Source organism: Balaenoptera ricei, chromosome 12, assembly GCF_028023285.1.
Source record: "Balaenoptera ricei isolate mBalRic1 chromosome 12, mBalRic1.hap2, whole genome shotgun sequence".
In the NCBI taxonomy this organism is placed as follows: Eukaryota; Metazoa; Chordata; class Mammalia; order Artiodactyla; family Balaenopteridae; genus Balaenoptera; species Balaenoptera ricei.
This window is the reverse complement of record NC_082650.1, coordinates 5189578-5215079: the sequence shown is the minus strand read 5'-3', so window position 1 is coordinate 5215079 and position 25502 is coordinate 5189578. Positions and strand designations below refer to the sequence as shown.

The 25502-nt window shown below is 36.0% G+C and overlaps 1 protein-coding gene across 7 annotated transcripts in view; it reads left to right on the top strand.

Annotated features, from left to right (window-relative positions):
* The window catches only part of QKI (QKI, KH domain containing RNA binding), a 138954-nt gene that overhangs the window by 101348 nt on the left and 12104 nt on the right, over positions 1-25502 (top strand). For 4 of the 7 annotated variants that reach the window (XR_009506113.1, XM_059940855.1, XM_059940857.1 and 1 more), the window contains exons 5-6: positions 23084-23171; positions 24536-24835. Coding sequence is in view for 6 of the 7 variants with exons in the window: in XM_059940855.1 (XP_059796838.1) it covers positions 23084-23171; positions 24536-24835 (388 nt within the window). In the remaining variant the exon portion in view is untranslated. The remainder of the gene's footprint in view (positions 1-23083; positions 23172-24535; positions 24836-25502) is intronic. The other 3 variants (XM_059940853.1, XM_059940854.1, XM_059940852.1) reach the window with 2 other exon arrangements.

Sequence of the window (25502 nt, the reverse complement as noted above, 5' to 3'; positions counted from 1 at the left end):
ATCTAAACCTGCTTTTAATTAATCTGGTCTTAATACTCTCATGTACATATTAGGACAATTGATTAGTTATTGTGCAGGCCCTTGTTAACCATTTTAAGGACTTCAGTTTTTAGTCTAGAATGGGTGAAACCATTGGAGTGCTTAAGGAGAGGGGAATGACATGATCTGATTAATATTGTATAAGGATTGCTGGCCTGCTCTGTTTAAAACAGAATAAAGAACACAAGGTGAAAGAAAGGAAGCTCTTGTAGGAGTCCGCAAATAATGGCCCATGGGCCAAATCCAGCCTCCCACCTGTGTTTGAATAGCCCATGAGCTAAGAATGGTTTTTACATTTTTTAATGGCTGGGGAAAAAAATCAGAAGAATAATATTTGGAGAAGAAGAATACATCATGAAATGTGAAAATTACATGAAATTCAAATTGCATTGTCTGACAAGTTTTATTGAAACACAGCCATGCTTATGCTTATTCATTTACGTGTTGTCTCTGGCTGCTTCTGCGCTCCAGTGGTGAGTTGAGTAACTGCCACAGAGACCATATGCCCAGAAAAGCCATTTACTGTCTGGCTCATTACAGAAAAAGTTTACCAATTCCTGGACTATTGCATTAATTCAGATGAGAGGTGATGATGGGTTGGACCAGTGTAGCCATAGCGGTGAGTCGTGGTCTGATTGTGAGCATATTTTTAAAGTGAAACTGGCAGGTTTTGCTAATGGATTGTCTGTGGGATGTTAGAAAGCAAGGCATCAAGGATGACACCAAGATTTTTAGCCTGAACAACTGGAAGGATATAATTGCTGTTACCTTGATGAAGGATATGTTAGGAACAGATTTTGAAGAGATTACTTGGAACTCAGTTTTGGATCTAGTAAATTTGAGATGCCTGTTGGCTATCCAAGTGTAGCTATTCTAGTATTCTGTTCAGATTAACAAATACTTATTCCAGGTTGGCTGTATTTTAGAACACTAGGGGTACAGAAAATTATTTAAGGTAAGATCTTTAATATTTAGGCAATGACATTTCCCTAACTGTATTTCATGAAATACTTTTCATAGGTATTTGGGGTAAAGGAAGCCTTTAATAGGCTAGTAATTATTGTGAACCTCTGGTAGAAACCATTTCCAAATTTAATTGACCATCAGAATTTTTTTTCTGAGAGTGTATTCACATCTAGCGTTATAGAGATAACTGTTTGAGAAATAATCTGGAAACTCATGATTTAAATACATATGAGCTGTCTTTTTAATGCTGAAGAATAGTCATTTTGAAGACATGAAGGAAGAAGAGGTGCTTCTTGAGGAATTTTTCCTTTTTTTTACACATAAAATAAAAACTCATTCATTTGAAATGTACAGTTTGGCCCTTGACAACTGTATACCCTTACAGCCACTTCCACAGTCAAGATTTCCATCATGCCAAAAAGTTTTTTCTCTTACCCCTTTGCTATCAATTAACTACCCCCCCCCACGCCCCCAGGCAACTACTGGGGTTAGTTTTGCCTTTTTTTCTATTATGATCTAAAAACTTTATTTTTTTCCCCCAGCTTTATTGGTATAAGATTGACAAATAAAAATTGTTTATATTTAGGATGTACAAGTGCTTTTTTTTTAAGGTGTACAATGTGATGATCTGATATACATATATACATCGTGAAATGATTATCACAATCAAGTTAACACATCCATCATCCCACATAGTTACTGTTTTTTTATTTGTACGATCTACTCTCTTAGTAAATTTCAAGTGTACAGTGTTCTTAACTGTAACCACCATGCTGTACCTTAGACCCCCAGAACTTACTCATCTCATAGCTGAGAGTTTGTACCCTTTTATGGACATCACCCCATTTTCCCTACCACCCCTCCCTTCCCCCAGCACCTGGCAACCACCATTCTGCTCTCTGGTTTTATGAATTTACCTATTTTAGATCAGTTTGCCTTTTCTAGATTTCATTTTTTGTGCCTGTCTTTCATGTGGCATGGCTTTTTTGAGGTTCATCCTTGCTGTTACATGTGTCAGTGGGTTGTTCTTTTTTATTGATAATTAGTATTCCATTTGAATACATAAGCCACAGTTTGTTTATCCTTTCACCTGTTGAAGTTTTAATTTTTATTTCTCTGAATACAAATGATGTGGAGCATCTTTTCATGTGCTGCTTGAGAAATCATATATCTTCTTTGATGAAGTATCTTTAAATCTTTCTATCATTCTTTACTGGCTTTTCTTTTTTTTTTTTTTTTTACTATTAAAACAGTTCTTCATATATATTGGGAATAAATCCTTTATTGGACAAATATTCTAATCTGTGCCTTTGTCTTGTGGTTTTTTGGGAAGGCTTTTAATTACAAATCCCATTTCATTTATAAATATAGAACTTAGATTTTTTTCTTTCTTTTTTTGTATATTTCAAGGAATTTGTCTTTGTCGTCTAAGTTAAACTTTTTTATCATGAAGTTGATCATAATATTCCCTTTTTATCTTTTTAAGGTATGTAGGATCTGTAGTAGTGTCCTTGCTTTCATTCATTAATTTTAATCATCTTTTACTGCTACATACCAGTTTTTGGTTTTGTTGATTTTTCTCTATTTGTTCCTTTTCTGTTTCATTGATTTCTGCTTTTATATATTCTTTCTACTTTATTAGGGTTTAACTTTATTTTCGCAGCTTCTTAAAGGTGGAAGATTCGTGACTTAAGACCTTTCTTTCACACTTCTGAGACCTTTTGTTTATACTAAAAATTTTCTCTCTGAATAATGCTTTACCTTCATCTCAAATATAATATTATACTGTATTTTTATTACCATTCACTTCACAATATTTTCTAATTTTTTTCATGATTTCTTCTTTGACCTATGGGTTATTTCCAAATGTTTCCAAATATTTGGGACTTTTAAATTTATCTTATTGTGACTGATTTCTAACTTAATTCTGTTCTTCTCAGAAAATGTTTTCTATAAGATTTCATTCTCTTTGCATCTAATTAGGACTTTTTTATATTGCATCATATTGTCTGTTTTGGTGAATATCCCTTTTACACTTAAAAGCACATGTATTCTGCAGTAGTTGGGTATGTGTTTTATAAATGTCATTTAGATGAAGGTGGTTGAAAATGTTCAGGTCTTCTATCCTTACCCATTTTCCCCCTATTTTTGTTAATTACTAACAGAGATGTGTAAAGATCTCCATTCATTCATTGTAATAATATTTATGCATACTAGCATGTTCTCCTTGAAGGCACTCAAATGGCAGACTAATTTGATGTGTGCACATGTGTACATGTGTGTATGTATAGCTTACACAACCTATATGAACAGTTTGGCATCATTAAAAGATTTCACTCTTCATTTTATGTAATGGCAACTTTCCCCTTGTTTTAATTTTGAAGGCTCTGTCTCCCCCTCCCCCCCAAATGCCAATTATTAATGCCACACATTTTCTAAAGCGATAGTAACAAGCAGTATATAGGTGGCAATCAGTGTTAAAGAAGATGTTATAGAGGTTTACAGGAAGATGTCACGGTGGACTGGGGTATTTAGGGGAGAAGATTTCACATAGGTGGGTGAGACTTGAGCTGGAACTTCAAGATATAAAGTTCCTAGAGACAGAGGGGATTAGTGTATATGCATTTTAGAGGTGGAGAGTTGTGCATTTCAAGTCATTAAAGTGGGTAACAAATGCAGTAGGATTGCACAAATCATGCATGGTCAGGGACTGTCACTTAAACTCAGAACTTTTATTTCCTTATTTGTAAAATTGGGTTATTGTTGCTTACTTGCCTTAGAAGGACTTTGTAAAGGTAAAAGTTATTATTTTAGTTATGTGAAAGTGCAAGACACACGTTCCCTCATTTCTCCTCTTTTTCTTTATGTTATATGGATTGATTACCTCAGCTACATCATTGGCCATGCCAGTTAAAAGCTCATTCCTGGTCACAGGAGACACCATGCCAAAAGAAAGTGATTCTGTCCCTAACTGCAAAAGGCACCCTAATTGCTAGTCCATGATCTCACCAATATACCTTTTTGCTTACAGCGGCATAATAAATAAGAAAATTGTAAACCACTTAATGTTACTTTAAAAAATAACGTGTATACACGTCTCTCCGGCCCCCCACCCCCTCCCCCTCACTCACTCACTGTGGGAGTCCATCTCCCGTCTCGGGGATCAGGTGCCATCCCTCTTTCAATTAATTCTCATTCTGTTTTGTTGGAAAAGAATACTGTTTCATCATTAGCTAAGACATATGGATACATATCCTGTGATATTTTCTAATCTTCTCTGAAGGGACATAAAAAACACTAGAACAGTAGAATTTGGGGAATATTACTGATATGAAGACTGGGAAAGTAGAAGTGAGGGATATATGCTCAAATGTCTTCTTTCTCACTATAATTTTTCCTTTCTTTCAATAAGAATGGGGGTAAAAGATTTCTGTTGGGGAGATGGAATACTAAACTGAAAAGCTGAAATGAGTCACCATAGCCTGTATTAGAGAAATTAAGTGATTTCAGGCAGTTGAAGTTTACACTGTCTCATAATTTAAACCAGCTTTGGTACACAAGATGCCACTAGTCCCAGACAGTTCATAAAGTGTTTGTTTCACTTTCTTACTTTATGGGGGGTATAAGGGTGTCCTTTTTTTTTTTTTTTGGCCTCTTTAAGTTTGTTTATAGGTATTTGAGGAGTTGAACATGAGTTGGTTTTGAATATATAGCTGATCTCTTTATGAAAGCATTTATAAACATAGAGCTCAGTAATATTAACCTAAGTAATTGATCTAGTAGATTCTGAGGAATTTCCAGCTGAGGATTTTGAAATTTAAAGTTGTTGCCAGTTATTTCAGGAATATTATGAAATTTGAAAAAGATTATTAAAAAAAAGTAACTTAAATTCACTTTTTAAAAAAACTATAGTCAATGTCATCATTATTTGGGAGAGTAGTGAAAAGTGAAGGGTCCGTCCCAAAAAAATTTTTTTATTAAGTTTGTTTTTCATGTTTCCCAGAGATTTGTTTCTTCTGGTGCTATCACCGTTTGACTCATAGGTAACTGTGTATTAATTATCACCAGAAAATAAATGAAAAGAATTAAAGAGTAAGATAAGAGAGGTAATGACTCTGGAGACAGTGTAGTCTCATCTTGGATTTCAAGTTTTAAACTGGATTGTTAATGAACTGATGGCCCTGCATTTAGTTCTTAACCAAGGGATCAGTAATTGAAATCTGTGGTATGATTTCCCTCCTTTTCATGTTATTGGGAAAGAAGGTAAGGTATTAAAAGATACATTAAAAGACGTCTAGCTGTAATGCACTTGCCCCTTGATAGAGCTGTAATGTGAGAGAGCATCTCTCTCATGTAAAGAGGATGTTGCTACCGTTTTCTGCCTTGCACAACTATTTTAATCTGAATGGGAGATCTGTCTAGGGACCCAGAGTACAGTAATTAGCAGTCTCTTCAGAGTGTCAGAGCAGAATTACCATTGTAATGGTTTAGCTACAGGATAAAAGGATTGAATTTGGGTCTTCCTGTCTGCCAAACTAAATGAGTTGCCAAGGGAATTTTTAAATGTGAGAGGCGTTTACGTTAAGCAATTTGGCGGGTTTGAATAAACTCATAAATTACAGGTTTGAAAGCAGCCTGTCCTTGCTTCCTCTCATATAGGCAGGACTGTATAGAAGGCTGATAGCGTCTTAAATTCTTTATGTGAATAAGCTGATCCATGCTTCCATGCAGATGATCCGATTACTGTGGCTTGTCTTTTTCACTAAATATAGTACAGTAAGCACATTTAAGAAAATATATATTCTTCCAGATCTCTGGAGGAAAAAAAGTGCCAACTCTAGACATAAATTTGCCTTCCTAAATTAAGTGTATCTTCAAATAATGCTATTAAAGTGATTGTTTTAATAAACATTAACCTAAGATTAACTTTAATTTTGCTTAGTGCACATAATAAATATATATCTTACACTTGTCCTATTTGTCTCACAGTGATGAACATTTAAAGCTTTTTGGAAAACAAGTAAGGTACTTGTACTCGTAAACTGGATTATTCAGGTTGCATGTAAATACTTGCAGAGAGAGCTTCGGCTTTCCCTGTCTCTCAAAAGAACTGGGTTTTAGTGGAATGACTTTTTAGTGAGAAAATGCTGCCGTAAATGCCTCCGGTGATGAACATCACTTATGCTTGTATAACCTCATTCGTCCTCAAGATATCAGTAATAATAATAGTTCTTGCATTGGTGGTTTATATGCGCCCTCCAGAAAAAACACTTAGTGAAATTTAAGTATTTAAAATTTTGAGACTGTAAACTATTCTCATGCAATGAATAAGTTCTTTGGGGGGAAGTCTGTTAACATTTTCAAGTCACTAGATTAAAGTTTTGTAAGGAAAGTGAAAAATTGGTTGTTGCTAACCTTAGTAGCCTGTAAATGTAGATAAATCTTTCAAAAATGTTTCACAAGGAGATGCAGGTATGCAGAATGATTGTTCAATTCCGATGAGAAAGTATAAAATAAATATTTTTAAAGTACAATAAATAAATTTTTATGTATTAATCTTTACTGCTTAAGGTATAATTATCAAAGTAGTAGTCTGATTCGAATTCTGTATTTCTAAGATTATTGTTGAACCTTAATAAATCAATAAAACTAGACCCAATGACAGGGAAGACTTTCTAAAAATCACATTTAAATTTAGAATACAAAGACCATCATAGAAGTCCAGAACTCCTGGAATCAAAATGGCATTAGCATGTTATATGCTAAGTGTAAGGTACTCTGATGGGAGTGGGTGTGTACTGCTTGATAAACATGATGAGAGAGAAGAGTATTTGCAGAAATTGAAATGTGCTGATTAATTTTTTCTTCCAGAGTGGGACAATTTAATTCGATTTTACATCAGTTTCTTTGTATACCCCACCAGAATTGTAGCTGTGTCGTTTATTCTGCATTAGGCCAGTCACAGGAACATTGTTCCAACTAGAATTTTCACAAATAATTAAAAGCATTGTATCTTTGGATAGATAGCAATCCATACAAACAGATTAAATTAAGAAAGTGTGACAAAGTGTAGATTTTAAGACTTCAATCACTATCAAACCAAAATTTTGTAAATCACTGAGCAGCTCTATGAGCTCTCTTTACTCCCGTTCAGCCATAATGTTGTCTGGAGGTGGGTCAGGCTTTTTAAAACGATCAGAGGGGCTTTTCCCCAAACTTGAAGCTTCAGTTGAATGAAGTTTCTTGGTGATAATAATAAAATATGTCTTACTACAAGTTCTCATAAATAAAGGCTTTGAGAAACAGCTTCCTTTTTGTTCGTATAAGGATTCATTGAGGGGTAGCTTTTCTAAATACAAAATGTTGTGGAGGTCGCCAGTGTAGATGGCTTACAACTCGGAATGTGAGGTGTTGCAAACATAAAACAGGGGATCTGGGCTTAGAATAATAGGGCAGCGTATGTTTATTCCTGAAGAAATATTTTTGCTGTTTATATAGGAAGTCCTTCCATTTTAATCTTGTATTCCATGCATCCCTCAGAATTTGCATGTTGAATTTGTTACATAACATTTTATACTTGCTTGTACCTGTTTATTCTTAAATATTAATGTTTCTGCTCCATGATTAAATATGCTGCTCACTGGCTGGGATAATGCAGTTTAGTTTTTTCTCTATTTCCCTATTAAGTGTGTGGTATTCTACACAAATCTCTAAAATTAATTTAAAATATAAATATTTTTATTAAAGAATTCAAGTTATTTAATAGAAAAGTAGGTGGGTGATTTCTCAGTGTGTCTTCTTCAGTTCAGTTATTTTCATGCGTCCCTGTAATTTGTTTGCGTGCCCTTCTGATGGTTGGTAAGCAGCATCATGTTCCTTCTATGTAGGTGAAACATTTGTAATCCATTCACTTTGTATTAGTGTACTTTGAAATTGGATTGACAAAAAAGTTAAGAAAACCAAATGCCCCTTATTTTATTTACCTTGCTCTTATTTTTTGACCCTTATACTCAATTTTTCTTGACATTTCAAATGTTTTAGTGTTACATTTATAAGTAGAATTCAGATTAACTGCCACTATGAGATTTTAGCAGTACGTTAATAACTCAGGTGAGCATTTTCGTACTAAGACTGCCTCAGGGAGACTTAACTTGGTAGCTCATCTCGTGGCTTGAATTTTCTTCTGTATTTTTGATAGCTGAATTTTGAACATTTAATTTCAGAAGTGATACTTACTAATAACAAGAGTTCTCCTTTATGGGAATTACTCTGAAGCCTATATTGCAGGATTATATAAGTAGATGTGTTTTGTTTTTTATTCTTTTAACCTTTAATGCCTTTGTGGAGAAAAAATAATCTTTAATGTATAAATTAAATATAAATTGATTTGTTTTTAAAGTTATTCCATTAAACTGTCATGGCATCAGTATTTTTGCTAAACTTCTTTGTAGATTATAATATCTCCGAGCAAGTTAGCAGATTCATGAATTCGCTTACTTTGTGGTATTATTTTATGAATACTGTGAATGATGGCAATATGATCTGTTTAAATAAAATACCTTGATTACTGAATTTAGCACCTGTGGAATTATAACATACTTGTAGAAATTAAAAGATACACTTAGTGACTGTCAGAAGCAGTTCACTTCACAAACTTCTACTGAGAAACTGCTATTTACCAGGCTAGAAACCAAGACTTCAATACACAGATTTAGATTTAGTAATATAAATGAGAATAGGACAAAACTAATGAGTTTCCCAATTACTTATTTGATCACTTGATGCTTGTTCTTCAGAAATGCCATGCTCTCACTAAAGGTGGATACTTCCCGGAGTGATCTCTCTAATTTTTTCTTCTTGGGCAGTCTCATCAGTAACCATACCTCCAAGGACCACTGCCATAGTGATCATTTTTTATTATGCTTTTAATCTTGAACTCCAGATCACCAGTCTTTTCACCACCTCCCCATGGATGTCGTATAGGCATCTCAAACATAACATTTCCAAAACTAAAATCACATCCTTCCCTGTCTTCCTCATACAGTGATTTCTACATTGTGTTCTCTCTGTGGATGACATTAGTTGCCTGGAAGTCATATGTCCTTCATTCCACCTCTGCTTACTCCCAGGCCCCACTCCTTTCCACGTACTTTCTCATCAGGTTCGGCTTCTGCCTCTTAATAACACGTGACTCTTATCTTTTCTGTTTTCACTATTGGGCTAGATCCACTGGTACTCCCTCCTAGTTGCAGCTAGAGCTCACTCTCTTTTTTTCTCCTGTCCTTTTCTTCTTTCAGTTTTGTTGAGATATAATTGACATACAGCACTGTAAGATGTACACATAATGATTTGACCTACATCATGAAATGATTATCACAGTAAGTTTAGTGAACACCCATTGTCTCATACGGATACAGAATTAAATAAATAGGAAAATATATTTCCTTGTGATGAAGAACTTTTAGGATTTTCTCTTTTAAGAATTTTCATATATAACATACAGCAGTATTAATTATATTTTTCATGTTGTACATTACATCCCTAGTACTTATTTATCTTATAGCAGGAAGTTTGTACCTTTTGATTGCCTTCATCCAATTCCCCCTTCCCCTACACCCCACCTCTGATAACCACAAATCTGATCTCTTTTTCCATGAGTTTGTTTTTTGAAGTATAATTGACCTACCATCTTATATTAGTTCCTGTTACACAACATCATGATTTGATATTTCTATACATTTCGAAATATTCACCACGATAAGTCTAGTTACCTTCTGTCACCACACAAAGACCATTACATAGTTATGACTGTATTCCCCATACTGTACATTTCATACCTGGGAGTCATTTATTTTGCAGCTCAAAGTTTGTACCTCTTTATCGCCCTCACCTCTTTCTTTCTGCCACTGCGTTACCTGTTTGTTCTCAGTATCTGTAACTCTCTTTCTGTTTTGTTATGCTTGTTCACTTGTTTTGTTTTTTAGATTCCACAGAGCTCTCTTTTTAATATATAGAAGCACCATCACACTCCCTGTTACATGTTTGCAGTGGCTTTCTGTCACCGCATGGTAAAAATGAAAACTCTTTAGCATGGCATTCATAGCTCATTCCAGCTGGTGTGTACATAACTTTGTTTCATGTTGTTTCTCCTTTACCCAGTTATAGTCCCCCCCATATTAAGTAACTTAAAGGTCCCAGAACACTCTTTGTTTATTTGGTGTATTATAGTGACCTCTGGATTGGATGTGGAGGAAGTGGATAGTAGGTTTCATAGTAGAAACTAAGAGGGGAAAAGGCTCAGGAAAAACCACAAGAAAGTTTTCTCTTAAATACTCCAGGGCTTTGAACGATTTAAAACTTCCAGTGAAAGACCAGCAAATAGGAAACTTTTTCCCTAAAAACACTACACAGTACTTGTCAGGTTTTTTAAACAAGTACATATTAATATGCAATAGTAGTAGTGTTTCGCTTTGTTATTCATAACCTCTTAAAGAAAAAGTTCTATTCTTTTTTAATCTCTAACACATTACTGTTTTGACAGGTGTGTTAAGCATCTGCTTATGTTCATTGAACAAATATTTATTAGTATTATAGATACTAGGAACCTAATAATATAGTTGTTTTTTGAAATTAAGGTATGCAGTCTAGTCTGTTCTGCAGCAAACGAAGAGGTGTGCTCCAAATAATAAACAATCAAAACTTTGGTTATAAAAAAAACTTCTGATTTATAAAAGATTTTTCATGGGAAATTAGGAGAATTTCAAACTTGCAATAACAAAGTTATTTTTTCCTGTGAGAATTTCAATAATCAAAAGATTTTTGAAAAAGCTATAAATCTGGTACTATAGACCCAAGTTATAACAGGACAGATCCAGAGTTGATTTACTTCTAACTCTGGAACCAGAGCCATTGCCTTTTTACAATTAGCAAATTATTCCTTAAGTATTTATATCAAATATTTAAAGCATCAACCATCCCAACATAAAGCTCCTTGCCTATGGAACGTCAATCAAATTTTTACCAATAGTGGCTTGCCTGTATGTATATTATTCTCTAATTCATTGCTTTCTATTTTCATTTCTTACCATGAAAACTCATGTTAGAAAAAATACCATTTTCTGTCTGTATATTAATACCAGTGGTAAGAATTGTGCCATCCCTGAAAATAATCATACAAAACTGAAGCACTAGAGCTTGTTGAGAAGAAGAAATACTTCTGTAGTTTATAAACCAAGTTAAAGCAGTGCTTCTTAGATTTGATCATGACTATGGTTACAAGCCAATTAAAATGTATTTGAACCACTCAGTCCTTTTTGGGTATTCCTAAATTAAAGAAATGCATTACAGCAATTTCATTATAAAGCATACATCTTTTACATGAACCCAATTTTAGGTACTGATTTGTGTAAATTAGAAGTATTTGAAATATAAAATCTGCTAATGGAATCTAACATATTTAAGAGTATACTAATTTTATATATGTCTGGTATTTTCCATACTAAAAAGAAAAAAAACTAAAAGTACAAGTAACTTTTAAGAACTATATATTGTACATACATGTGATACATACATATATATTTTACATGCGTGTGTGTGCACACGCACGCACACACACACACACACATATACACACACAAAAGCAGTAAGGAAGTACTAAAAGCAGTAAGCAATCAAAACAAGCAACATTTGTACTCCCTAATCTTTCTTTGTTGTTACTGGGCTAGCTTGTCAGGTGAATGCTGCCAGGCACAGAAAAAGTGATCATCAGGTTTACCATATACATAACCTTTTTAGTGAACTACAATATTTTAGTAACAATCTTAGCAGATGGTCAGTTTTCATGGGAAAAAAAGTGGGGAAATCACAGCTCTCTAATGCCTGAGAAAAAGCCCAATTTGAAGGAACTGTTCAAGGAACTCAGTGGCATTATTCCCATTTGGTTAGCAATTGTTCTGTTTAGATTTTCTAAGAAATAAAACCAGGTTATTGAAGGTTCCATAAAATGAATACCCATACCTTTGTGTAACCATGTACATGAGAAAAGCCTTTTTAGGACATAGTTTAACGTTGTGTGCATCTTCTGGAATGAAGTGGGAAGTAAATAAATGCAATTCATCTTCATGGTATTTATTCAAAAGGAGTAGTCCCCCATCAGGAGAGCAATTTATAACAGTTTTCTTTTTTTCTTTTTGAATTTTATTTTTTTTATACAGCAGGTTCTTGTTAGTTATCTATTTTATTATAACAGAATTCTTTATAAAACAAAAGGTTAGTGTTGAGCGCTAGGGAACCATTAAACACCACCTGACACACATACAGTTGGTTTTACCCTCTAACCATCTCTCACTTCTATTCTTATCTCTCCATCCCCACTGGAATTACCTCAGTTCAGATATCATTATGTGTTGCCTGGATTAGGAACCTATAATTGCCTCTTAATCTTGATGATCTTGCTGTATTTTTCCAAATATTCTCCTTACTGAAGCTAGGGTGATGCTTCTAAAATAGAAATCTAATCATGATTCTCCTTAGGTTAAAACACTTGAATGACTTCTAATTACTCCAAGAAGTACGTCCAGTTGCTTGAGCATGACTTGCAAACTATTATTACCTTAACAGCTTCATTATTTATTTCATACTCTCGATTCTAAATTTTTGAACATGTTCTTTTTTTCAGAACCAACTTCATTCTTTCTCCCCTCTTTAACTCTCACTCATCCTTTAGGTCTCAAATTGTTACATGATTGTGTAATGATACCCCAAAGCCTTCCCTCCCTGTTCATCACCAGCCCAAACTTCGTTCAGCACCGTTGCAGTGTGTTTCTGGAAGGTCCTTATTGTCAGTTTGTTCTCACTGCTTAATATTCTGCTTCCAGCTCCTTTCCCCAGTCCCCCCGCCCACCACCAGTTTCCAAGAGGGCAAACTACTCGTTAGTTAAAACCTGTCCAAGAGATAGTGTTTCAATAAACATTTATATAATGAATATAATGTTTTAGAATTTCAAGGACTATAATATAAAAAATGTTGGTAGAATATTTCATAAACATAGTAAGATATAAAATTGAATAACAAATATTAAAGGAAAAATTCCATTCATAATAAAACCTACGTGGAAATAAAAATGCTGTTTTCCTAGAGCGGTAGATTATGGGTAATTTTAAAATACAATTTTAAAGCAACACAGAAGCACCTAGATTTGAAAAGACAATACCTAAGTCAATTTGTAAGTCCCAGTGACTTCAGTGTTTTCTCCTTTCAGTTCCTGGGTATATCCTACTAAACAGACTAATGATCCTGTCCTTGGTAGCTTAAGATGGTACTGTTTTCTCACTCCTTGGTGGTATATCATTGGTACCTTTTACAAAATAGATCAGTTTAGTGTATTTGGAAAGAAATCTATTGAGGCAGGTGCCTCCCTTCCCTGTTTTTTTTTTTTTCCTCTTTTCTTTTCTTTGTTTTTTTTTTTTGGCCGCGCCGTGCCACGTATAGGATCTTAGTTCCCTGACCAGGGATGGAACCCATGCCCCCTGCATTGGAAGCACAGAGTCTTAACCACTGAACCGCCAGGGAAGTCAGTGCCTCCCTTCCTTGATGAACTCATCAGTTGTTATAGGGAATTCCTTGGCAGCCTGAACATACCTCTTCCCTTCCCAGCACATCTGTTGACATTATGTACATTTAAACATTCAGCCAAGACTTGAGGTCGCAGCACACGACTGTCATCTATGACGTACAGTAAGTTCCATCTGCTCTTTGAAGAAAGAACTCTTGGGTTTCTTATAATGCTTTCCAGCATTTATGTTTTTTTTCACCACTTTTCAGTTTTGTTGCTATTGATAATTTTATGTTGCTAAACGTTTATGGGTTCATTATTGGATATGGTGTGATTTTTACTGTTCATAAAACGCCTCAAAATACAGGGTAAATGTAGCAGCCACAAAGAATACAGGAAGAGCCCAAACCCAAAATGACCATGCATAATCAGCTTGCTTAAGGAGAGTGGTGTTACTGGTTTACTGTAAAAGTTAATAAAGTTCAAATCTCTTAAGTAGAGGAACTTCCTAGATTGCTTTCCTCTAAGGTATGGTGTACTCCAGCACAACAGCTGTTCCACTCACAATTGGTCCTGCTATAGAAGAAAAGTTTTCTAAGGCAAGTTCAGTCAACTGCTGTACTTAACTTTCCCTGATTTATTTTATGCCTACTTTAAAATGAGGTTTTTAGATTGCTATATAGATAGCTTCCCACTTAAGAAATAGGAGAGTATTTGCAATTTACTTCAGAGATAAAATATTTTTTATCCCTAAAGGAATGTGTTGTTTACATTCCAAATTTTATTTATTATTATTTGGTTCTTCAAGTGTGACTAAAGCGAACATGGCTTTCTCACTCTCACGGGGATGGCTGAGTATAAGAAGTATTCAAGTGCTTTATTCACATGGTGGCCAAATTCCTATCTTTTGTTTAATTTTACCCTAAAGTGCAGCCAGTGGAAGAGATAATACTTGTGTTATGTACCTTACAGAGTTATCAAGAGGATTAAATGAGATAAGAAAGGTTAAATTCTTTATAAACAGATAAAATAGAAACTGTTATTCAAATCCCGGGGGGGGGGGGGGGGGGAAAGTCTTTTAAAAAACGAAATACTTAATTAGCTTAATTATTTTTTTCCGACCAAGGAAAACTGATAAATGTCTCAACAATCTGCAACAAAAATTATAGTGCAAAAGACAATCTGATCTGCCTTCAGTGCCTTTGCTGCTCTTGTGCGTCAGAGAGGTCAGATGCTGCCAGCTGGCATTTGAAGAAATTACCAACCTTTCTGCCTTCCCTGCTTTGTTTTTCCTTGGCCTTAATTTAGTTCAAAGTTTTAGTCAACTATTTATAATGAAGGTATACCTTTAGATAGCTTATGAAGCAACAAAGAAAAAAAGTTAAGATGGGAGTCAACCAAAATTAAGGGCCTCAGGTGTGTCACCATAATGATTATATCCAAAAATAGTTTGAATATAAGGAAAACTGGCAGTGGTGACTTAAGATTGCTCTAAGGACCAAGTAGCTTTCTGCCTCTGCTCTCCTTTGAGGTCATTAGACTGTGCTTGATGGCTCAGAAATATAATGAATATCTCCTAGTGAAAAATGGGTTACTTTAAAGAATCCCTGTAGAAGATTGACATTATACTGGAAGTCTTTCAAGACCATTTGGGGTGAATTAGTGATTTTATCACAGATACTCATGGGTGAGTTTAGTTCTCATGGTTAACCCCCTACAATTGTGTGCCACATTTTGTCTGTATACCATGGTGTGTATTCTAGACAGTCCGTGGTTATCATCAGATCCTTAAAGTGATTTGTGATCCTGTCCCCATACTTCTTCATCTGGTCTTCCACTACACCCTGTGTCAGCTTCTGTCATAGTATATTTTTGCCTACTCCTCTTGCATACCTCTCACAGCAAATAGATTTTTAGACCCTGTCTTCAGGTTCTCACTCTTCATCTTCTGCTATAGAATAAGACTCTCTTAAGCTCACAATTTGTAGTTATCCTTTCTTCTATTGCCCCAGCCATATAGTTTGATAAAGTCCACCTACAATACAGTCAACTTTAGAGGTCTTTTCTTTTTCCTATAAAATAATGATGTGGCTCTACTATCATTATTTATGTTTATTTTTATATCTGCTATCATTATTTATCTCTACTATCATTATTTATTTATTACTAATACTAGTATGTAGCCTGAGTTGTGGATCATAGAAATCTTTCAAAAGTTTGTCATTTCTATTAAGCTTACTATAAAAAATAATATTTCAAATTGTATCATACTGTATTTCACATAGAAAGGAATAAATGCTTTCTAGTAGCCATGGCTTTTCTTTTCCGAGATCATCACTGCTTTTAGATGAATCTGTTTATAGCTTGTCAAAAAAAGACAATGTATTACCCTAAGGTAAAAAGTGTTTGTTAGGGCTTCCCTGGTGGCGCAGTGGTTGAGAATCTGCCTGCTAATGCAGGGGACACGGGTTCGAGCCCTGGTCTGGGAAGATCCCACATGCCACGGAGTAGCTGGGCCCGTGAGCCACAACTACTGAGCCTGCGCGTCTGGAGCCTGTGCCCCGCAACGGGAGGGGCCGCGATAGTGAAAGGCCCGCGCACCGCGATGAAGAGCGGTCCCCGCACCGCGATGAAGAGTGGCCCCCGCTTGCCGCAACTGGAGAAAGCCCTCGCACGAACCGAAGACCCAACACAGCCAATAAATAAATAAATAAATAAATAAAGTAGTTATAAAAAATTAAAAAAAAAAAAAAAAAAAAAAGTGTTTGTTAGCTTTATAAAATGTAGTTTATGTAGTGTATGGAGCTTTGTATATATGTGTTTGTCAGTGAGTGTGTGTGTTTGAGTGTTTTAAGCTTTTCTGATTAAATAAAATGCCTCATGCTTTTTCTCTGCCTTACCTTGCTTTATCTGTGTTAAGTTGTTGCTGCTGAACCAGGAATTGTGATTAAATCAGAGTATATTGCATAGTGTAATTAATGGGAAATAGAAAAATACATGACAAGATTTCTTTCCCCTTATTGTGTCTCTAACATTTTGACCCATGGATTTTTCAGTGAAACGGCCTTTTTTGCATACTATTTGAACTAGGGGCTTACTTTGTAAAAGATAAGCAGGCTCTATTGCCCACGTGAAGTAACGACGCTAATTTGACTTTGCCTCTCCACCTAAGTATAGCAGTTCTGATACATCTTTTCGATATTGAATTTCTGTAACGATTCTGGGAATTTCTCTAATGTACTTCGATCTGTGAATATCATTTTTTTGGTGTGTTGGACTCATTAGCAGAGTATCTACATCATAGTAGGTGCTCATTAGCCTCTGTTAACTGAACATTGAAGACTGGGAGAAGGAAGGAACATGGAATCAAGGAACCTTTGAATAATCTACAGAAATAACAGATCATCATAGAGCGTACTTAGACTTTTGACACAGAGTGAAGTTGGTGACATGACAGGAGAGGAAGCCGATGCGGCCGTAACCGCCAGGCGGGGAAGTCCAGGTCCCGATGGAGTGGTGCTGGGGAGCTAGTTCTCTATCAGGAAAGCAGAAACCACACCAGGTATTTCCACAGGGAGAATTAATAAAGTTATTGGTTACATAGGTGTGGAGAACTAAAAAAGGAGAAAGGAGATAAGAGTATAATACAGATTTAGACACTCCAGGAAGCAGCTAGTATCCCAGGGCTGGGAGATAAGAGAGAGAATGGTGCTGTTATTAGATCTTAGACATTTTGAGAAAGTTCTGTGCAGAGGGAGAACCTCTGACAAAGTGGTGCCACTTGGCTGGTGATAGAATCTCAGTAGCTCAGAAGAGTGGCTACACTGGTTGTGGCTGAGGGCTGGGGATGCTCGACGAAGCCGGTTCTAGAAGCGCTGGGAGAGGAGCGTGGGGCCTGCAAACAGCCGCCCCTGGCGAGGTGCAGAGCTGAGAACAGTTGGCGCCGGAGGGAGCGGCGTTCCTTCTCCCCGCAGCCAGCTCTGCAGTCTCACTTTAATGCCCCTCACTGGTTAGAGCCTAACAAACCAGCTGGCCTAGAAGATATAGAACTATATAGAGTTCTAGACCCAGCATTTGAAAGCATATAGCAGGTCAGCTTGAAATTTAATAATTGCTGTATCATCTTGGAGAAAAATGTTCTGAAAATGGTGTGGGAGATAATTTTTCTACTCGCTTTTTATAGGCTAGGTTGAAAAGTAGACCTCAGATTCATATTCAGCTGTCTCCCTGACATCTCCACTGGGGTGTTTAAAATAAGCATTTCAAGCTTAATATTTTCAAACAGAACTTTTGGAAGTTCCCTTAGCCTTTGTCTTCTCATTAAATGGAGTCACTGTCTTCTTTATTGCTTGATCCCAAAACCTCAACATCATTCTTTAATGTCTCCTTTTCCCTCACCCCCTGTATCTAGTCAGTCATCAGGTCCTGTCAGGTTAACTTACTTTTTCCGTCTATGTTGCTTCCACCCCAGTCCAGTTCTTCTTCTGTCACCTGGACTGGATTAAAGCTTGTGACTGGGTCTCTTTAATCATACTCGACCCCCAACAGTCCATTCACAAAATACCAGAATAAGCCTTTAAAGACATGCTGTTATGTCACTGCCCTGTATATAAAACCCTCTATTTAAGTGTAAGTCCTTAAGTTCTTTGTCAGACTTTTCTTTAGTTGACAGGGCAGATGCAGGCGATGATTGGTATTAAAACTGTTTATAAACTGTGGTCACTCTTTGTTTTCTCTTTACTGTTTACTCAGCCCTGTTCTCCAAGTGAATTAAGTCATGTACTTTAATGCTTGGAAAACCTTTTCTACTCATGACTTCAAATTTATAGAAAAGTAAGAATCCATTTTTCTAAAATGTATTGAGCAAGTTCATGTTTGCAAGGTATTGGAGGCAAAAAGAAGACTGGTTTATTGGTTATTAGTTGATTCATGCCTACAGGTCACGTAACAAATTTCCTAAAAACCACATGAAAAAATAGAAAAGAAGAGATAGCACATGGCTCTATATGATTTATTTCCCCAAAAGGAGCAGCATAAATTTAGGAAAGTGATACCATTATCTGTGGGAATGATTAGCAAAGGCTGTGTACTCTGGAGAGGCCAGTGATCTATCTGGGCTCTCAGAAGAGGCATACACAGCATGCTTCTAGAAAAGATCTTGTCTAACTTAGAGGCAGAAAAGCACAAAGTATATGTTCTAGGGGACAATGGACAGATGATTTTGACTAGTGCAAAACATTTGCAAATAGGGCTGCTCATAGAAGTTGTTCAGCACCTTGAATGCTAAGCTGGAAAGTTTGGACTTTTATTACAGGCAGTGGTTCAAATTATTGTGTTAGTTGACACTTTAATTATTTGGAAATAAACATTTGTTTTAGCTCTGTTGTAATTAATTACACTGTTGTAGTGGGTTTTTTTTTTTAATGTGTACTTTATAGATTTTAAAATACCAAATAAACATAATTTTCTTCATTTCTTACATGAATTCTTTGATGAATTCAAAAAGTACTTACACTTTAAGTCACCATGCATGACACTGGAGAAGGTATAATGAGGACTTTGGATCAGGTACTCTGGTTTGAAAGCCGTTTTTGCATTGTGACCTTGTGTAACCTTGGGTAAGCTACCTAATCTTTTTGCGCCTCCGGGATAATAAAGTACCAATGCCATAGATCTGTTATGCAGCATAAATGCTTAGATGATGAAGATCTAATATCTAATTCTAATAAGGTAGTAGAACAGTATATAAATTGTTCTACTTTAAAACATTAAAACCATGTTACTCTGATCTAATATTAACCATGATCTATTTCTATCACTTTTAACATAGCTGTTAAATATAGCTGATAACATAGCTGTATATTAAGTAATACATGCATAAATTATATATATTTATACAGATCCATAATTTGTCATCCATAATTGCAAACCCCAAAAAGTTCAGAAAAGTGTGTTTATAGTCTGTTTTTAATCCCACTTAGTTTAAGTATTTTTATGTTTGTTATAGTTTGGATTACTGAAGTATTCCACCAGACCCACTGGGGATGTTATGTAATCATTGGTATATTATTTTTCTACAAATCTGAAAAATTCTCAAAACACTTCTGATGTCACAGGTTTTAGATGCAGCGCAGCGGACCTGTGGAGAAGTTATCAGTGTTTGTTATATTTTTAAACTTTTATTTCAAAGATAAATGTGTTACAATGTTTTGATAATCTTCACATAATGTTTCCCATGCAAAACACATTTACCTCATGACCCAGCAGTTCCACCGCTAGGTAATTATCCAAGAGAAATAAGAACTTATGTTCACAAAAAAAGCCTTGTAGGAGAATTTTCATAGCAGCATTATTCACAATATCCCAAAACTAGAGTCACCCAAAAGTCCATAGTTGTCTCTTGAGACACATAACATCATGCCCTGTGAGTGCAGAGTGGGTAGGAGTGGTGAGGATGCAAGAGAGAAACTTGTTCTGGAGTGAGACCACCAGGTTCAAATTCCAGCTTTGCCAACTAAATTCTCTGTTCTGCTAGGAGATACTAGTATAGCCTGCCATAATGTGATATAAATCAGTGTACATACCGTAATTCGTAACTTGTAAGTCTTGGTGGCCTCCAGCAACTGTGTCATTATGACACACTTCACTGACACCACCTAGTGAAAGCTGTGCTGCTCTGGTTTTTATTCTCCTCTGTTGATGTCACTAGATCAGTTTTTCATTTCCTGTACCCTGCAAAAGGCACACACATGCATGCACAGGCCCTGCACATGCACACATGTATTTCTTCCATCATCTTTGCCTTCCTCCCAAGTTTTACACTGCATCACCAGCTAATGAGTGTGGTTATTTTGTTATCCGAAAGAAGCTGTTCAGTGAAAACATGTGTTCTAGCTCCTTTGTACAGCACTGTGTATGAGGCATTGTGTCACCTCACTTCTTCTTTCGTCTTTATTTCTTCTTCTTACTTTTCTGACGTTTTGAAATGTGTACCACTTTCCACTTTCTTGTGGATGGTGACTGAAGGTATACCTATTGCTTTTCTTTCTGTTTATATAGAGTATAGTTTATATACTTATTTTGGTATTCTGTTATACATAGATTTGGGTTTGAAACGATGTGGCAAATTTTAATTTTTAGTATTACTAGTTTTCAGTGGACAAGTTTAAGCAGTTTTATCATAATAGATTTCTTTTTATAAATTTATTTTATTTATTTTTGGCTGCGTTGGGTCTTTGTTGTGCGCAGGCTTTCTCTAGTTGCAGCGAGCGGGGGCTGCTCTTTGTTGCAGTGCGCGGGCTTCTCATTGCAGTGGCTTCTCTTGTTGCAGAGCACGGGTTCTAGGCACATGGGCTTCAGTAGTTGCAGCATGCAGGCTCAGTAGTTGTGGCTCACAGGCTCTAGAGTGCAGGCTCAGTAGTTGTGGCTCACGGGCTTAGTTGCTCCGCAGCATGTGGGATCTTCCCGGACCAGGGCTCGAACCCATGTTCCCTGCATTGGCAGGTGGATTCTTAACCACTGCACCACAAGGGAAGCCCCATAATAGATTTCTAATTCTTCTCTTCCAGTGACATTGCTTACTTATTTTTATCTTTAGCAAGTAATGTGTCTTTCAAATAAATCATATTCTTTTTTTTTCATTCATCTGTACACGTTCATAGGGATCAAGGAATAGTAATTCCACAGAGTGCAAGTATCTTCTCCATTTTCTACTACTGCAAAGTATGTTTCTGAAAAGTCGGCAGTGGAACATGCCGACAGTGGCACATCAGTCTTCATGATGTTTTCACTTATCTTAAAAAAAATTCTTTGTGGTTTGTTAAAAGTCCACTTAGCAATTCTCTTTATTACAAACTATAGCACCCCATGTGCTGTTATAGTGCCAGGGACAGAGTTTTGTGTAATAGGAAAGGACTGAGAAGTTTGTCACCTGCTCCTTTCTTGAATCAAGAAGGACCAATGTTACATCAGAAAATTGTATCACTGGGTTACTTTCCTTTGAAATATTAAGTCCCGAGGCTTAGATAATGCATAAAATATGTGAGCAGCACATAGTTCCATTTCTGCCACCATCTTCAGGGATGAACCTCATCTTTCTGTTCCTGAAGTTTATCCTGCAGGATTTAGACGTTTGAGATTTGTAAATACAGTTAAAGATTTCTCATACCAGTCATTTAAAAACTAAATCCTAGCAAATGACTTGGGGAGATGGGATGAGTGGGAAGATAGGCAGTGATAAATAGGAAATAGGCTCTGTTCTCCAGGAGCTTGTTCTTTGCTCGGTAGTTGTGATATACAACAAACTAATTCAGGGCAGAAAAATACGATCTAGGGATAGCCCTTTGAGAAGGTAGCACTTAGGTTGAAGTCTGCAGGGATGGAGTAGGATTTGGAAAGCAGGATGAAGGGTAGAGTGGAGCACAGAGAAGCATTCAAGACGGAGGAAATAGGAATACGCACAGGGATGAGTAACGGAGTGATTTGACTTGATTTATAGCATAAGACATGTGTAAAGAACGTAGATTGATTTAACTGGAGAAGATAGTTTGGGGCCAGACCATAGGTAGTTTAAATGTATTATTTTTTTTTAGATGGTAAGAGACCATGAAGGGTTTTAAGACATGAGAATGTCAAGAAACATTAAGATGAAAGTTGTGTTTTGGGCAGTTAATCTGGCCATTGTGCATAGATTGATTGGAGAACAGATACTATTAACACATTATTGTAGTAGTTTTGGTAATATACCAATAATGACAAGAGCAAGGGTGACCACAGTAAATGGAGAGGGTGTGGGGCAAATCCAAGGTAAATGAAATGGCCAAACATTTTGATGATCAGAGACATCCCTGGGTTTTGCCTGTTGCATAATTACTAATAGTGCCCCGTTTCACTATTAAGTTTTTCTTGGCTTGGACAGTGTATCAGCTGACCCTAAGGATGGATTTGCTTTAGAATTGATAGCATTTGCTAATGGAGGGGAGAGCGGGATGTTGGCATAAGAAACGAGAATATATACACAAATTTCAGAATTTCTTATGATTATGATTTTATTAAATTTTCCTTTTGGGAGAATTAAACAAATTTCCTTACCTGAATACCACAGTCAAATCTTACATGTTTAAAATCCCAGTTTGTTTTTGTTTTTTGTCTTTTAATGAATACATTTGAGTTTTAGACTCTTCAACAAAGTGATGGGTGCTGTACAGACTATACTATATTTAATTTACCTAACATTTCCATTGATTCCATTTAAAAGTAAAGCTTTTTAGAAGAACATTAATAAATCAGTGTAGCTTACGTTAGGAATGTAGCTGGTGGCAGTTGAGAGTATCCTATGTATCAACATCCCATTACTGAGAATGGGCTTCAGCATGTAGCACCTTTTGGTTCCCTGATCTTTTTTCCCTGATTGAAACAGATGGCTATAGTCACACGATACCTATTTTAAGGTTTGTGCGTAGATATGGCTGTGATGTGTATGGACCAATTCAAGTGCTTAGTGCTCTTGTATTTTCCACGTATAGGCGGAGGGAGAAGACAGCCTGAAGAAGATGCAACTGATGGAGCTTGCAATTCTCAATGGCACCTACAGAGATGCCAACATTAAATCACGTAAGAATGAGACTGAGGCTCAGAGCTACAGCTGTTTCGGCTGTTTTGTCCCCAGACCTCTCTCCTTTTGGCAGCACAATACATGAACAGTTAAACAAAGTGAAGAGTTGAAATAACTGTCACTTGATACGGGACTAACTGTCCCATTTTTACTGCTTTCAAGAATTGAGGGCACTCTCTTGATTTTATTTTATGCCAGCATGCCTAAGTTTTGAGTTTACAAACTTTTCTTTTATTCTTTTGATGAAATTTCAACTTCTAAATTCAAGAGTTTCAGGAAATTTTCTGTTAACTACAGACTTAAGACTTCTGGTTTGTTACATTTATGCAAAGGACAAAATTTTTTAAAAAAATAAAAGCTAATTTGGAATATATCTGAATGCAGTGATTCTTCTGTTGAATTCTAGTCTTTCCCCTTGCTTGCACATTTTTCCTCCAGTATTTTTTTCTCTGTTGATTTTTTTATATGTGAGTTCACAGAGAGCAGTAGATGATACTATTTTTAATCCTATTTTCCCCTTTATATGTATTGTGCATGCTTTCATAAACTGTAAGAGGATTGCTTTTTTATATTTAAAAATGAAATAATGTGAAATTTATATTTTGAGACAGTCTAAGTTTTACACATCATTCATATGAACATGATGTCATTTAAATTACTAAATTTTTTTAAAGAAATAGAATTTTAAAGACATAGCCAACTTTCCCAAATATAGACACCCTAGTGTGTTTAGAGTGGTTACTTTTACAAATGGTTGGCTTTAATTTACTTGTGAAATTGAGTATGTCATTAATAGTCATGTGTTTAGGAATGAAACATTTTTTTGTATTGTTTTTTCTATAAAGAAGTTAATTCCTACAGATGCAGGAAATTAATAACTGTTGGTTATTTGACTAAGTTAATACAATGAAAATTATTCTTTCCTTCATTTGTAATTGAAGCTACTCTTTAGAAATATACCAAAACTGTATTTCTGTGGACTCCAATTACCAAGTATTTTTTAACATCTTTTAATGCAAGTGTTTTTTTGTGCTTCTGCATGCACCATTAGTCTCATGAAATCTTAAAAACATAGATATATCAAATATATGAAGTAAATATAACCTGTTTTAATGGTCTCATTCTTTTTTTCCCCAGTGGCTTTTTAATGTTTGCATATTTATTCTCAATCACGTTGGGGAAGGGGAAGCTGTTTTGCATTTGGTTGGTGTGCTTTGGCATTTCTGTGTGACCAGCGCATGTACTAACGATTTCCTTTTATTTTTCTTCTTCTCTGCTCTCTCCTTCCCTTCCCTCTCGTTTCCCACGTCTCGCCCTTGGCTGTCCCTGTGCCTCCTTCTCAATCTCTTCGCTTTCACTGTAGCAGCCCTTGCCTTTTCTCTTGCAGCCACAGCCCAGGCCGCTCCAAGGGTTATCACGGGGCCTGCGCCCGTTCTCCCGCCAGCTGCCCTGCGCACCCCTACGCCAGCTGGCCCTACCATAATGCCTTTGATCAGACAGATACAGACCGCTGTCATGCCAAACGGAACTCCTCACCCAGCTGCTGCGATAGTCCCTCCAGGGCCCGAAGCTGGTTTAATCTACACGCCCTATGAATACCCCTACACGTTGGCGCCAGCTACATCGATCCTTGAGTACCCTATTGAACCTAGCGGTGTATTAGGTAAGTTGTTCTCCCTGTATGGTTAATGACATTTTTCTTCATAACTTCTGCTGCCCCAGACTTTGAAATGATATATCCATTTTAGAGAGGCAAGACAAGTTTCCATTAGAAAGACTGAAAACTAAATTTTGTTCTATTTCAATCTCTTATAAGGGTTCCCCCTGTAAATAATTGTACCTTAAATTTATTCAGATTCACTTTGGTGACTGAAATTCACTTTGGTTGGGTAAATTTGAGATGAACGTTTTAAACAGAAAATACTTTTCACATTTTTGACATCATTGCGGTCATTCTGAGTTTTAGATCCCACCTCTTGGCCTATCCTTTTCATGAGCTCCACCACCCAGTTTTTAGATTCCTTTTGTGTCAGAGATTTATTTGTCAGCTAAATTTTAAACTTCTGTGTGAAAGTCTTTTGAGATATTTTTAAAACTGATGTGTGTTTTCTAATATTTGTGATCACTTAAAATATGAAAGGGACCAGATAAATAGTTGCATTCTTCAGTTTTCTTCAGCTTTTCTCTTTTGAAGTCCTAGTTAATATTAAACATAAGAGACACTCTTAATTTCAGTAGTACAGTATGGAATGAAGTAAATACCAAGTCACTGAATTAGAATCACATTTGAGACAGAAATTAAGATCATGCTATAAACGCTCGGTTTTACA